The following is a 16,555-nucleotide window of genomic DNA, read 5'->3' as shown; positions in this document are numbered from 1 at the left end:
TAGGACTTAAGTAAATTCAGTGCCGATCCTCTAACGCCGTAATAATGAAGTTTCCTGATTAATGTTTCATGACAAACACAGTCGAAGGCCTTAGATAAATCACAGAAGACACCTAAAGCATCTCGTGACTCCTCCCAGGCATCGAAAATATGCTTAATTAGCTCAACACCAGCATCGGTTGTTGAGCGACCCCGTGTAAAACCAAACTGCTTATTATGCATCAAATTATTAACGTTAAAATGTCGTACTAATTGAGAAAGAACTAATTTTTCAAAAATCTTGCTAAATGTTGGTAGCACAGATATCGGTCTAAAGTTAGTGGGGTCAGAGCTGCAACCAGATTTAAATAAAGGAATTACTTTACTATGTTTCATTAGATCAGGAAACTCGCCGCAATCAACACTGTTGTTAAATAAAACTACCAAGTCAGGCGCTACAATTTCTACTAAGGATTTGACAGCATGGACAGAGACTCCCCAGAGGTCACTAGTTTTTTTGACAGTAATTTATTTAAACGCCTTTATTACATCTGAGGTACAAACATGTTCAAAATGAAGGTCTCCACAACACTCTGGAGCGTTATCTTTTAATAATGTAACAGCAGATGAGGGTGATGAATTTAAATCCTTAGTTGTAGATACTGGTACCTCGGTGAAAAATTTTTCAAATTCTGTAGCTACTTCTAAATTAGAATCTATAATTTTGTTATCAATGTTTAGTTTAAGTTCTTTAATTGTGTGTTTCGAACGACCAGTCTCCACATTTATTACTTTCCAGGTTGCTTTAATAATGTCTGAACTACTTTTTATTTTCTGACTTAGATAATTTCGCTTAGCTATATGACAATCTACTTTAAACTTCTTCGAATACGCCTTCACATGTTCTTTAAATTCATCACTCTGATTAAACCGCCGTTCCTCATATAAGGCATACAGTTCACGTCTTCTTTGATGTAAGTCCGCAGTAGCCCACTCACTAAAAACTGATGCACCATTAACTACGACCGATTTTGAGGTGAATTTCGCATTATAATGATTCATAAAAGTGTGAAAGAATGAATTATACATACTATTAGGACTCATATCGGAAGACAAAAAGGGTAGCGCCTGGACTAAACTTAGCTTCATTCTTTCCACGCGGTCCGAGGTTACTTTCAAATTTATGTATAATTTTTTTTTTCAAATTTACCGCCTTTTTCTACTGACAAGATCTGCTTGACCAACTTTAGATAGTCTCTTGACGTCCATCCGTCCACAAAAGTCAAAATTCATATGAATATATGAACCACATAAGGCGATGGCGCATATTGATGCTGCCAAGTTGGTGCAAACTTGGCTTATACTAAATTATGCAGTTGTTACAAACTTAGGCATGAAATCTATATTATATGATTTGCAAAATGTAATTTATAGTAACTCTAGTAGAAGTAGGGTGACCAGATACAAATTTCAAAAGTCCTGACAAAATTCCTGATTTTCGGCCGAAATTCCTGACATGAGCTGTCGCGGTCGCGGCGGGTGGCGAGGTGGCGGGCGGGTGGGGGGGCGGGGTGCATTCGCACCGTTAGTCCAGTTTCTACGTTATAACAGTGCGCGTGTCATGTCCTTAACATAGCGTCTAGTAGCAAACGCCCGAGACTATGTACTTTTACGGATTTACGTTATTGGTAGTAAACTATTTGTGTTAATAATGTGAATAAAAGCTGATCTCAATTATATACCAATGTTAAGTTAAAAGGTGATTTTTTTAAATGAAAGAAGTGAAGTTCTAAGCTCGTAAAGGGAAATACTTATGTCAGTAAACTGTTTTACTATTTTTTTTGTTATTTTGATTAAAAATATTTTTTTTACTGTGTATACCATTTTATTGTTTTGTTTATTTGTCCTTCGGGAAACGGAAATGCCAAAATTCCTGACATTTCCCTTTTCCGGCCGCATTCCTGACATATGCCTAAAATTCCTGACATGTCAGGAAAATTCCTGACGTCTGGTCACCCTAAGTAGAAATAACGATATCATATGTAATAAATCGACCCCGATAATACATAAAGACTTAGTTGATAATTTGTGCAAACAGACATGGCTATAATAAATGACCCGCCTAATACTTCATGTTCACCTCATACTTTTCGCCAGTAATTGTATACTAATATTGTATCAGAATATAAGAAGCATTAAAAATAAATTGCACTTGGTTGAAGCTCTTTCGGAGGAACTCGATCTATCGATAGTTTGTTTGACTGAGACATGGATAACTGAAACCAAGCGTGTCTTACTAAACATTGAAGGCTATAATGTAGGAAGTATATTTTGTAGGAACAATCGAGAAGGAGGAGGAACATGCATATTGTTAAAATTTGACATTGAATACATAGAATGTGAAGATATACAATCTCTATCTATTGAATATATTATCGAGATATGTGCAATTAAAATGCCAAAACATAATCTGTTATTAGTTGTTATTTATTGGCCGAACAGCTCAAGAGAGGTCAGTTTATTTTTTACGCAAGTAGAAAAGCTCTTAAATATATTATCAAATAAATATTGTAAATTGAACATTATAATAGGCGGGGACCTTAATGTAAACTTCCTAACAAATAGAAAACTAGCTAAAGATATTGATAATCTCTTCAAATCATATAACTTTAACCAGAATGTAAGAGAGCCCACAAGAGTTACTGCTTCCTGTTCGACTTGTTTAGATATAATATTTACTAATTTTACAGCATCTCTTAAGAGCGTAAGTGTTAAGGATTTCGGACTTTCTGATCATAAAGGGGTAGTAGTTAAATTAGAAACGAACGTCAACAATAATGAGCAATTATTTAGAATAGAAAAAAGGTTGTTTAGTATAAAAAATATAGAATCATTTAAGGAGATGCTAAAATCATTAAATTGGTCTAACTTCATTAAAGCAGACAGAGATATCAATCAAAATTACGAAGCATTCCATGAACAGCTTACAAATATACTCGATAAATGTATTCCAAAAAAGGTCATACCACTGAAAAAAACAACTCGCAAAAAATGGCTAAGTGTTGGTTTAAAGATTTCGTGCAGAAACAAAAGACTTTTGAAAATGTTAACTTTGCAAACTGAGAGTACAGTCTTAAAAAGTTACTATAAACAATATGAAAAGACATTGAAAAGAGCCATAAAAATATCTAAAAAGATACAATTTGCTAAACGGATCGACAAGTCCAAAAATGTCACCAAGTCCATGTGGCAAGTCATAAAGGAGCGGACTAACAGAGTCAGCAAATATGTTAAGCAGAATATACAATTAAGTAATGGTAATGCAATTATAGAGCAGCCTGTGGAAATTACTAATATTTTTAATGATTATTTTATATCAATAGGTGTAGATAATACACATAAAAGTAAGAAAACTCGATCAGTTGTCACTAACATAAGCAATTCAATGTTTTTATCCCCTGTCACTGAAAATGAAATAAGTACTATTATTAAGGACTTAAAAAATAAAAAGAGCCTTGGTTTTGATGAATTTCCACCAGTACTTGTCAAACAATGCAGAGAAGAACTTGTGGGACCTTTAACATTTATGATAAACCAATCGTTTTTACTTGGTGTCTTTCCAGAGTTATTAAAAATAACCATAATTAAACCTGTACCAAAGATGAAATCAGCAAATGAACCTAAAAATTTTCGGCCAATTGCATTACTTTCAACTTTCTCAAAAAATTTTGAGTGTGCCATGGCTAAGCGGCTTACAGATTTTTGCGACAAATTTAACATCTTTCACGAAAGCCAAAACGGTTTTAGAAAGAAAAGATCGACCGTATTTGCTTTATATCAATTGCAAAATGAAATATTAAATATAATAAATGAAAAAAAGTACGCGATAGCCGTTTTACTTGACATGAGCAAAGCATACGACAGAGTGTCACACCAAATTCTTTTACATATTCTACGTCAACTAGGAGTTCGTGGACAAGCTCATGATTGGTTTTCATCATATTTAAAAAATCGCAAACAAAGTGTAGAAGTTGAGTACCATAATTTCGAAAAGAATATGACCAGCGTTGTTAGATCTAGTTACCAAATAACAAATAATTCTATACCACAAGGTAGCGTGTTAGGATGTATTTTGTTTTTGTTATATATAAATGACTTACCTAATGTTTTGAATCACAAGTGCATCCTTTACGCAGACGACATAACTGCCGTTATCAAGTGTACCAGTGAGGAAGATTTAAAGATACAATTACAATTATTTTTCGACCAGATAACAAATTGGCTTAGTGATCATAATCTTATGCTAAACGTTTCTAAGACAAAGTTGATGTTGATACAGATTATACCTCGCCAAAAAAAACCCTTAAACATTGAATATGTCTACAATACTAACCAAATAGCAACGGTTAACTCATGCTCTCTATTAGGAGTTGAGATCGACTCTGGACTAAACTGGAAAGACCATATAGAAAAAGTATCGGGAAAACTAGCTAGCTTTACATATGCACTTTGTGAATTAAAAAAGTGTACTAATTTAAATACCGCTGCTAGTGCATACTATGCTTACGCTCATTCATTGTTAAGCTATGGTGTCATATTGTGGGGCAACAGCGCGCATGTTGACAGCGTATTTAAACTACAAAAAAGATGCATAAGAATTTTAGTAAATATTAGCAGTATGGATAGTTGTAGACCACATTTTATTCGTTTGAAAATTTTAACTTTAGCTTCAATCTATATTTTTGAGCTGTGTAAATTTGTAAGGAAAAATCAACAGCTATTTAGGCAAGCAAAAGACAACTGTAGTTTGTCTCAAAACCTGAGAAATAGAGATAGGCTAGTAAGCTCTTTCACTAGATTACAAATTGTTAGTGCAGGCACACATCATATGTGTGTAAACATTTATAATAGACTACCAGAAAATATAAAAATAATAGAAAAAGAGACTTTGTTTTTAAAAAAGCTTAAAGATTTCCTTGTTACCAATTGCTTTTATGATATTAACGAATATTACAACTTTATGGACTCTAAATAATATTAAGAGCCTATACACATGTAAGCCTTCTGCATGATACATATGTTGTAAATATTGCATGCTATTTTTAAAGTTTATAAGTTCATAATAATGCGGTGCCCTAACAGGGTTTGTGGTAAACGTACTGATTTTTAGTTATAAGACCTATTGTAAACCCACAAAAGCAATAAATAAATGAATTATGAATTATGCTAAAAAATATGCCAGATGCTAAATGGAAAATTTTGGTGCCAAAGCGAGTGAAAATATGCCAGATCTGGCATCATTTATGCCAAGTTGGCAACACTGATTGACAATGACCACTATGACTGACAGTTTATTTAATAAAAAAAAAAGTCGGGATATTTAAGCAAATGTTTATAACGCCCAAACTATCAATGAAATTATGTCAGCCTCAAGCATGCTTCAGTTTAAAAAAAACTGTAAAACCTCTTTATCAAATTTACTATTGGTCGACATTGCGTCAGTAATGTCATTAATGTCAGTAATTTCTAGACTAGACCAGCAAGATAAATCGCAAGTTTTTCCATCAGTTGTTTTGTTTCACAAACAGAGGCCGGAAAGTGAGCCGTCGATCAATATACTACGCCGCGATATTATTAACACTTTTTTTTCTAATATTAGTAAATAATATTGAAACCCTGTGTTGATATCTGTGGAAACATACACGTAAGTTTTCATTCAATGAGAAATTTCTCGGCCTTACGTCAGTTTATGGTGAAAATTTGATTGATCTATTCTTATTTCATACAGGTTGCATCACAATGTTGTCTCGCATGTGTGTTGCTCGTTCTTCGGCCACTGTAACCCAAGTTCTGAAATCACCGGGTCCACAAAAATTGGTGCCCAAGAATTATGTTATCACTCTCAGAAACTACGCACGTGAGCCGCGCTCCCGTGTTGCGACCCGGACTCAACCAACCTTGTGGGAAAGGCTAATGGCTCCTGCAGGTCCTAACGGTAAGTACGGAATATTCCTTTCTGTTAAGTTCTGATATGCACACAACATGATTATTTGACTCTTAATATATAACTACTCTTGAACTTTTAGCTTTCAGCATTGGAAAAGGGGCTCTGGCCGGTGCATCAGCTGTTGGTCTGGGTGCTTTGTGTTACTATGGTACGGGCGTCAAACCAGGCACCTTGCAGGAGGCACAGTGAGTTGTTTGTTTGAGGTTATTTATATCTTATCTGTAAACAAACCCAATCGAAAACAACAGAGGAAACTACAAACAGAACAACTGTAATTGTTGTGCAATTTGTTTTCTTACATTGGTTTTTATATAAACCTGATAATAACTCAAAAAAAATGTTAAGAAAAAGTTTCAAATCTCTCAAGTGGTTGAAAACCTGATTTGTAATGAAGCATAAAATGCTGACTGCTACATATTAAATAGCTGCCAAATCCTGGGCTGAAGCATAATTCTAGGAATATGTGTGCCTATAAAGGCCTGTCTCCATATTGCGCGGCAAACTATCAAACATTGGCTCGCGAGGCAGCCAAAGGCAGCCGCGCGTAATGGACACCGGGTTGGCTCACGAGCCAACCCGGCGTCCATTGCGCGGCTGCCTCACGAGCCAATGTTCGATAGTTTGCTGCGCAATATGGAGACAGGCATTAACATTTTAAACATTTAATTTTTGATAAATAACAATATCATGTCTAAGCCATCTGGTATAACAAGTTGCTTGTTTTTAGTCTCTGGCCACAGTATGTCAAGGATCGCATCAAGACTACTTATGGATACATTGCGGGCTCACTCATCATCACAGCTGGGAGTGCCATCACAGTATTCAGGACACCTGCTCTCCTCAATCTTGTTGCTCGAAGTGGATGGATGGTAAGCATTCAGACTACGTAAAATATTGTTCAACGCATAGTAGCATAGTAGGTACACATCAGTGGCGGTGCGTCAAACATATCCATAGGCAAGCCGGGGTTAATTAGGCTTACATATTTCCTTTACAACTCTGCTCAGACGTCCAAAAACAGGCAAGCCGGTGGAAATCGGCTTTTATGGACGCGCCGCCACTGGTACACATACAATATAATACCTGGTATTAACTTTTAGCTTTATGTCATGATGACAAACCTACATATGAACCTCCATAGTCTCCAGGACAGGATAGGACAGTCCAGACTGTTGCATTCTGTTGCAAAACTTATACCAAATACACTTGTAAGCAAAAAACTATTTATACATATACTCATATACTGTTTCACTAACTAAACTGGCGCTGGCTAGGGAATGCAAATCGGTTATTTTCGGTTATTTTTTGTATGGAAATAATCGGTTATTAACCGAAACCGCGGTTATTACCATACAAAAAATAACCGATTTGCATTCCCTAGCGCTGGCACATAAAAAATTCTAGCTGTCAACATTTATTAAGTATATTAAAAGCTCACCTTTTACCGTTTTATACAAACATATTCTGCCATGCTTATAATGAGTAGTAATTCATTTTGAAATCTCAACTTTCAATTGTAGAACATATCATCCAATTGATTATAAATAAAAAAATATAAATATTAAATAAATCCAAGTAATGAGGCATAGGGCACAAACGAACAGCACAAAAAACTAATTTGCCATAGGCCACAGTTCAACTCCTCTTATTAAGAAACAACAATTTAAATCAACTTTATCAACACCTCTCCCAATCCGGACAGCGGTCACCGTGGGAGAACAGGACCGCACCCCTCCAGCAACAAATACTACAAAACGCAAGGACAAAGACTATCAAACTGTACCAACCTCAAAACAGAAAGAAAACCTCTATATCTCCACACTTAACGTAAACACACTTAGAACTCCAGAGAGATTGGCCGAACTTGAAGAAGCACTTAAAAATATAAACTGGCATGTAGTGGGTTTAAGTGAGGTACGCCGTCTTGGAGAAGAAATAGAAGAACATAGCAATTTTATTATGTACTACAAAGGAGAAACAAGAGGGCAGTATGGGGTTGGCTTTCTAGTACACATCTCACTGAAGAAATATATCACAGAATTCATATCGATATCAGACAGAATAGTTATACTAAACTTGAAACTCCCGGAGCAAAAAGAGCCAATGTCAATAGTACAAGTTTATGCTCCTACCAACTGCGCAACTAAAGAACAAAAAGAAAGTTTTTACAATCAACTTAACTCAACAATGGCCACTACACACAAGGCAAAGATTGTGATGGGAGATTTTAATGGCCAAATTGGAAAAAACGAAACATCCATTAACACAGTGGGAAATCACTCTACTGGCAACAGAAACGACAATGGTCAAAGACTGATAGATTTTTCCTTATGCAACAACCTTTACATCATGAACACTTTCTACAAGAAAAGACCGTGTCGGAAGTGGACTTGGATGTCCCCAGGTGAACGCTACAGCAATGTGATAGACTTTATATTAACAAACCGGCCAAAAACATTCCAGGATGTGGATGTTCTTAGCTCACTAAACTTCAGATCAGACCATCGTATGGTAAGGGCTAAGATTACTGTAGGGATGCCTAAACACAGTAGAAAAAATGTAAATCTGACAAAAAGAGCCCATGGACCATTAGATCTCTCGGACGAGGTACAAAATAACATCAGAAAATCATTGGAAAAAATAGATTCAATAAGTAATCTACAAGAAAAATACAATCGTCTAGAAAAAACGTTAATTACTGTATCCCATAATATTACCTCAAGCAACAGAGAAAAAGACAAGATTGGAGACAGGGCACGAACTCTCATGCAAAAAAGGAAAACTATGTTGATGAAGAAGAAGACAAGGAAAAACGAAATTACACAAATTAGCAAAGACATAAACAAAGCTATCAGACACTATAGAAAGGGAAAACAAAGAGATGCATTCGAGCACTACATACAAAAAACAGGCGCAGTCAAGAAAGCTTTTAAAGACATGAGAGAAATGGTTACATGGATACCTAGTTTGAGATCAGAAAGGGGGAAAAAGGAGTCGAAACGGACCTCAATCCTGCAAGTAGCTTCAGAGTTTTACAAAGACCTCTATAGTGACACTAACCAAGAGTCTATTGTAGAATTACATGAAAACCCTGAAGAAGAAGCACTTGAGGTGCCAAGTATCCTAGAGAAAGAAATAGAATTTGCCATAAAATCACAAAAAGCAGAGAAAGCGCCTGGTCCAGACAAAATAACAAATGAAATGTTAAAAGCCACTTTAAAAGTAATTTCTAAACCGCTGGCAAGTATCCTTAATGAAGTATTAAGGACTGAAAAAGTACCAGAGCAGTGGAAGAAATCTATTATTATATTGCTACACAAAAAAGGAGACCAACAATCAATAAACAATTATAGACCTATAAGTTTAATGCACCGCTGGACAGGACGTCTAATAGAGAAATACGTCTTGAACTAAGAAAATTTAAGAACAAGAAAGCCCCGGGACCAGACCAAATCCGTGCGGATGCGCTAAAAATTGGAGGAGATGTCTTTCTTGAAGCATTTAGACCGATAGCAGATTACGTCCTGACGACGGGTTACTTCCCAAGACGATGGAAGGTCGGTGAATGTATCTTCTTGCATAAACCAGGCAAAAATCACAAAGAAGCTAGCTCCTATAGACCAATCACGTTACTTAATATAATGGGTAAATTATGTGAAAGACTAATTCTCTCAAGGCTGCAAGCCACAGTTGACAAATTGCAACCGCCATTCCAACATGGCTTTACTAGATTTAGAGGAACCGCTACTCAGATTCTCCGCACTGGTAGAATAATAACGGATGCTTTGGCAGATGGGGAGAGCGTATCGATGATAAGCACGGACCTAAGTAAGGCGTTCGATTCTATTAACCATAAAGGCCTAATCAAGAAACTTCAAAATGCCGATGTACCTATCAACATCATTAAAATAATAGAAAATTACCTGGAAGACCGATCGCTCATAGGGAAATTTAGGACTATCCATGGAGAAGTGAAGAGGATACCTCACGGGGTGCCCCAAGGATCGATCCTCGGTCCCGTCATTTTCAACCTGTTTGTTCACGACATATGGGATACTCACGACAGAATACGAGGTCTCAAGCTATCCCAATACGCCGATGACCTATGTATTTTAAATAGAGCAAATAACCCCGACCACGCTACCATGAGAGCGGAATGGGCAGCCGAAACTATTGTGAATTATTACGAAAGATGGGGCCTTAAATGCAACGTAGAAAAAACAGAATGCATCCTGTTTACAAAAAAGAAGAAATTTAAGCCGACAGTTAAAATAAAAAAACAGACATTCACATACAAAAAAGAAATAAAATATCTAGGAGTCATCTTCGATAAGAGCCTCAAAATGAGTCCACACACAGACAAAGTAGTCAAGAAATTAAAACAGGTAAGAGGTGCCCTGGGATCCATCATCGGCTTCCACGCCAAGACAGATCTTGAGGTCAAACTAGCCGTAATTCAAGCCTGCATCCTTCCCATCATGGACTATGGAGTGGTACAGTTATTATCCAGATACAGTAACTCGAACCTCCAAAAAATCGAGAGGCAATATAGAATGGCGCTGAAGAGTGCAGGTCAATTCCCTAGACGTCTACCCACAGAGACGCTCTGGGAAATGACAGATCTAGAAGCATGGCACCTCCGAGCCGCCGACCTGAATTACAAAATGCTGGCCAAAATCGCATCGCTGGGAATAGAAGACCTGGACACACCTGGAGACGCTTACCTGGCGCACGGAGAATTTAACCCACTGCTAAAAAACAAAAGAATCGGTGAAATAGAGTATACTATTAATAAAGACATGAGACGTTGGCCTCCCGGGGCAGCGGCTCCTCGTCCTCTTAGAATAAAATAAAATATAAAATTGTAACATATGACGCACAAAATATTAACATCTTCAACTCATCACTTGTGACATGACACCTTCAGCTTACACAGATCTTTTTAGACACAAGTTAGCTGACACAATCCTGCGGGAACTGAAAGATGTAAACACTAACAGGCAATAAACGATTTCTGATTCTGATTCTGAAGTTTAATGCCAAACCTATACAAAGTATTCTCAAAGATTTTACTAAACCGGCTAACGAAGACATTAGACGAAAACCAACCAAGAGAACAGGGAGGATTTAGATCTAATTTTAGCACTATAGACCACATATTTGTAGTCAAACAAGTAATCGAAAAACTAACAGAATTCAGGAAAATATACTACTTAGCATTTGTGGACTACAATAAGGCTTTTGACAGCTTAAAGCATGCGAGCAAATGGAGCGCCCTGCTACAGCAAGGAGTAAACAAAAAATACATTCGGATTATCAAAGAAATATACAATAACTGTACTTCGGCAATCCAACTAGAAGCCATGGGAACAGAATTTTCTATCAGTAAAGGGGTGCGACAGGGCGACCCACTCTCACCAAAATTATTCTCAGCCGTGCTAGAGCACCTATTTCGAAACCTCAACTGGGCTCATCAAGGCATAAACATAAATGGTAAAAAACTTAGCCACCTGAGATTTGCGGACGATCTAGTGCTATTTGCGCAAAGTGCCCAATCACTACAAGAAATGTTAGAGCAACTCGCTGAGCAAAGCGATGAAGTAGGACTAACAATGAACACAGAGAAGACCAAGGTTATGTCAAACCACACCAAAAATCTTGTACTTGTCCATGGAAAAGAGATTGAATATGTCGAGGAATACACATATCTAGGTCAAATTATAACAGGTTCAAACATGACAAGTAAAGAAATTGAAAAAAGAACTGTTAACGCATGGAAAGCCTACTGGTCATTGAGAGACATTCTAAAAAACCAAGATTTACCATTGTCCTGCAAATCAAAGGTATTTGATATGTGTGTTCTACCATGTATGACTTACGGATGTCAAATCTGGGCAGTAACTAAGAAAGATCTCCAAAAATTAAAAGTTTGCCAACACAACATGGAAAGATCAATCTTATCTGTAAAAAGGAAAGACAAAGTAAGACTGACAGATATTAGAAAGAAAACTAAAATTAAGGATGTATCAGTGACTGTAAAAACGTTAAAATGGAAATGGGCTGGACATATGGCAAGAGAAGGTAGAAATAAGTGGGATAGAGAGGTGGCGGAATGGTATCCTAGAGATAGAAAGAGGAGAGAAGGGAGACCATTAATGAGGTGGTCAGACGACATCAAGAAGCATGCGGGAATAAACTGGATTAGGACGGCACAGGATAGAGAGACGTGGAGAGAACTGGAGGAGGCCTATGCCAAGAAGGCAGACTAAAATACTAAAAACAATGACATTAAAATATATTTATTGAAAATTTGATAGGAAAGATATTAAAACTAATATAATGATAAATGAAATGTGAATTTATTTAAATGCAATATGTAATAATTCTATTTTGGTCAATAAAGGCTATTCTTATCTTATCTTATCTTATTAAATAAATATTTTTTTTAATTTTCCAGTCAATAATATTGACCATGGGTCTCATGATCGGTTCGGGCATTGTGGTGCAAGGCATGGAGTATAAGCCTGGCTTTGGCCCTAAACAACTGGCCTGGATGGTGCACACTGGCATCATGGGAGCAGTTATTGCACCTATGTGCTTCCTGGGAGGCCCTGTTCTTTTGAGAGCTGCTTGGTAAGTTAACTGATTTTTTTTTTAATATGAATATTTATATTGTATAATATTTTGTCCTGGAGGAGTTGTTATTCCTGTGGAACCAAATTCCAATCTGAACTTATTCAATGTGATCCTTGTCTGTATGTCTCTATAGACTCCAAAATTCTTGCCATGAATTCATAGCATATATGTACTCCAGGATATATAAGTGTACTATTCATATCAAGAGCTGGAATTGGGTATTTCCATACTAGATTCAAAAGAATTTTAACTCATAAACAGTAAACAGCAGCACCAATAGTCGTCGATGCGGTGCTTGGAATCTATTGTTTATCCACACCAAAGTGGTGAACCATGCATATGCGTGCGCAGGTACACAGCGGGTGTGGTCGGGGGGCTGAGCACGCTGGCGGTGTGCGCGCCGTCGGGCGAGTTCCTGAACATGCGCGCGCCGCTGGCCATGGGGCTGGGCGCCGTGTTCGCCGCCTCGCTCGCCGGCATGTTCCTGCCGCCCACCTCGGCGCTCGGCGCCGGTCAGTACCTACACTATTTTTTTATCAGATGGGTAAATATTTAGGTCAACATAGATCATGAAGAACATAAGATCAAGGATCACACTATAGTTGGTTTTTTTAGCATTAGAAAGAAGGTAAACGATCTTGACATGTCTTTTAATTGAAAAACTCTCTTTAAAAATCAGTAACTAAGGACTGTATCGTTTATTATAAATACAACTTTACTTAGCCGTTTTTTCTGGTATTATGTTTTTATTAAAAAATTACACATATAGTTTAATTAGTGCTTTAATAATAAGTAACATTTCGTCCTGGGAGATCACGTAAAGCATATGGTTTGGACAATATTTACCCAATCCTCCCGAGTAACTACAACGATTTCGGACAAATACTACAAGAAAATTTACGGTTTGCGAACAAGATAAGTATTACACAAAAAAAATCGTACTATGTAAACAGCAATTACATATGATTCGTAAAGCGAAACATCTGGGCATAGTCTAATCATTTCTTTTAGTTGGAAAAAAAGTTTTGGATCTGTGCTTGGTGGCCTTTTTGAAAATATGGCATGTTACTTACGACAACCCCGACTTTGGTATACAATATAACCATCATGGAGCGTTTCTATCGACCTGTTCTAGCCATGGTTCAACGCCATGAATGTCCGTTAGGCTTTGGATTTCGGTAGATTCTTTTAGCTGTTTCCGTCATTTCCCTGGCGTCAGAAATTGACGGGAATCCAAAATGTTGCATAAAAAGTCGTTTTCATGTAAAGATAAAATACACCACATTTATTCTGTGGATGTTCAATTGAGCAATCATGAAAAGGACACTTAGATGGCATATTTTGGCAGCATATTAACCTTTTGTTTCTTTAAATCGTACTAAGGAATCGGTGAAATAGTCTCAAATTAAGCTCGATAGGCTTGTCCGAATTACATTTGCTAGAAGGTATTAAAATCATCATAAAGTCCCTAAAATAAAATAAATGTAAAACATTCTTATATCAGATATGTCTTAAAAATACCCCCAGATTATACCTTAAGAACATAGTAATACAAAATAATACACACGTCAACAGTTAGACCAGGTTTTATCTGTATTTATAATAAACGATACAGTCCTTATTACTTATGAAAGCAGAAGAATATAAATGATCGTATTAGATTCATAATTGTAACATATTTGCCGTGACTTTTAAAACGTATTTTTCAATTAAAAGAGACATCATGATTTACCTTTTTTCTAATGATAAAAAAAAACAAACTATAGTTAGCACCACAATGTTACCTGTGGTAACAACTGGGAATATTTGTGCCATCTGTTCCTAGTGGTTATTACTGAGAAAAATACCTTTTTTTTTAAACATGTTTCAAAGGGGCTTGTCCTACTCTACTTAGGGAGTGGTTGGGGTATTCGGTATTCCCCAACTTTCTACACGGGTATCTTTATATGATAAATGAACTTTCCGAAAAGAAAAGATGACAACGTAAATCACTAGAGTCTGGCTACTGAAATTTTACCTAAATTATTGGCGGGAAATTCAAAAAATCTTGGGCTGGTCACACTTTGCTTAGTAGGAATTATAGTTTTGATACTAGATAATATTTTTGGTATTCTGTGCACAAGTAAGGTACCTATGGAAATAAGCTAAATAAAAGTTTACGTGCACTCAAAGTCAGCTTACATAATTTCTACCACTATTTAAAGTACAGTCAACAACAAACACATATGTTTACGTTCCAATATTTAGATTTTATAGATATTTTTCAGAACTTTTAGTTTATCCGTTTTTTTATACACTTGTCCTATTTATGAGATTCAGGCATTAATAAATTCACGTACTTAATCAAAGTAATAGGCAAATGTTAGAACTAGTACTTAAAGTATCAAAATATTTATAGAGCACCAACCTCCTAATTTGTTTACATTTGGTTAGGAGTTGTAAACATTGCAGTTTTTCGTTATACAACGCTACACGTCGACTTCGCACATTGTCGTAATTATTTACGAGCTTAAATAATAGTTTGCGAACATCACTCAGTATGGAAATTATTAATATTATTAACAATAAACCCCTTATAAACCGCAAACAATTTGAATGAATGACATAAATTGACAACTCACTTTTAGCTTTTTTTTAAATCATAGACAATTGGTGATACAACAACGAAATATCTGTCAACAATTTTTGGCTAGCCAGACTCTATTTCCACTATTTCCAGGTCTATATTCGCTGAGCTTGTACGGCGGTCTGATAGTGTTCAGCGGCTTCCTCCTGTACGACACGCAGGCCATTATCAAGCGAGCCGAGATGCACCCTATGTACGGCATGCAGCCCTACGACCCCATCAACTCGTAAGTACATCATTCTAACGCAATATTTGACATTGCCATATGATTCCATGATTCCTTTTCGACGCCGTGTCAAACACAAAAGCTGTCACTCGGACGCCACGTCACCGAAGTGTCAAAACTTAAATTGAACTTTATGCATATGCACGTAGGTCTATGTTTCTTTGTGGTCTATAATCGATTAATCGGTCTTTGGCGTTGGACCTGCGGTGCGGATATATCGGTCATTGGCGTCTAAAAGGTTAATGCAGTGGCAGACTTCTAATCTTATACACCTCACACTAAGAAAATAATTTGGCGAGTGAAGAAAGCTCGGAAATATTCGTTCATACAGTTTAAATAAATATACGTTTCTTTTTTACAGGGCGGTGTCTGTGTACTTAGACGTCCTAAACATCTTTATGCGCATAGCTATGATCGTGGCCGGCGGTGGCGGCAACAGGAAAAAGTAGACAAAATATGTAACATTTAGCCAAATAATAAATTATATGTAATCCACGCTTACCACCAATGTTAATTTTCAAAGTAAAATTGCGTAGTTACATTCTTCGTAAAAAATCGACTCCCTAAGTAAGGAGGCTTCGAACGATGTGATATTTACTTACTTAGATAAGTTTGGATGTTGTAGGTATTTTTAAGGATAGAGCGTAGACGTAGAGATATCTCAACATATTCTAAATACCTTTTAATTTCTACTACATTATAATTTGTAACGTTTTAAGATAAACTGCCCCTCTTGGTCGGATGTCAATAAGGACGATTTCTAAATGTGTCTTCTTGCTTGTATCGCCTTAATGACAGCTGACGAAATGGCACATATTGGCTAAAAACGGTACATGTGACCTATTTATAGCGGAAGAAAATAATGGCGAATGTTGAGGTGTCTCCCCGGGTCATGCAAGGGGGTCAAACGTTTTGGCAACAGATCTTGCTTTAATGAATAAATTATCCAGTAACTTGTTTAAAGTTGTTTTATTCCTAATAATAAAATACCCATCACGGTACGGTGACAGGAATAATTTCCGTATAATTTATCATATTTATCATCTAAAAACGACATTTCACGCAAAATTTTATTGAGTTGA

At 36.6% G+C, this 16,555-nt stretch overlaps 1 protein-coding gene across 1 annotated transcript; it reads left to right on the top strand.

Moving 5' to 3' along the window:
• Nucleotides 1–5,510: 5,510 nt before the first annotated feature.
• LOC134663860 (growth hormone-inducible transmembrane protein-like) lies at nucleotides 5,511–16,429 on the top strand. Its single transcript, XM_063520381.1, has 8 exons — nucleotides 5,511–5,682; nucleotides 5,767–5,973; nucleotides 6,065–6,170; nucleotides 6,713–6,854; nucleotides 12,443–12,618; nucleotides 12,973–13,133; nucleotides 15,341–15,473; nucleotides 15,835–16,429. The coding sequence occupies exons 2-8, from the start codon at nucleotides 5,778–5,780 to the stop codon at nucleotides 15,920–15,922; spliced, it is 1,002 nt and encodes a 333-aa protein (XP_063376451.1). The 5' UTR covers nucleotides 5,511–5,682; nucleotides 5,767–5,777; the 3' UTR covers nucleotides 15,923–16,429.
• Nucleotides 16,430–16,555: the final 126 nt, after the last annotated feature.

The sequence above is a fragment of the Cydia fagiglandana genome, chromosome 4 (assembly GCF_963556715.1).
Source record: "Cydia fagiglandana chromosome 4, ilCydFagi1.1, whole genome shotgun sequence".
Classification (NCBI taxonomy): domain Eukaryota; kingdom Metazoa; phylum Arthropoda; class Insecta; order Lepidoptera; family Tortricidae; genus Cydia; species Cydia fagiglandana.
This window is presented reverse-complemented; position numbering and strand designations above follow the sequence as displayed.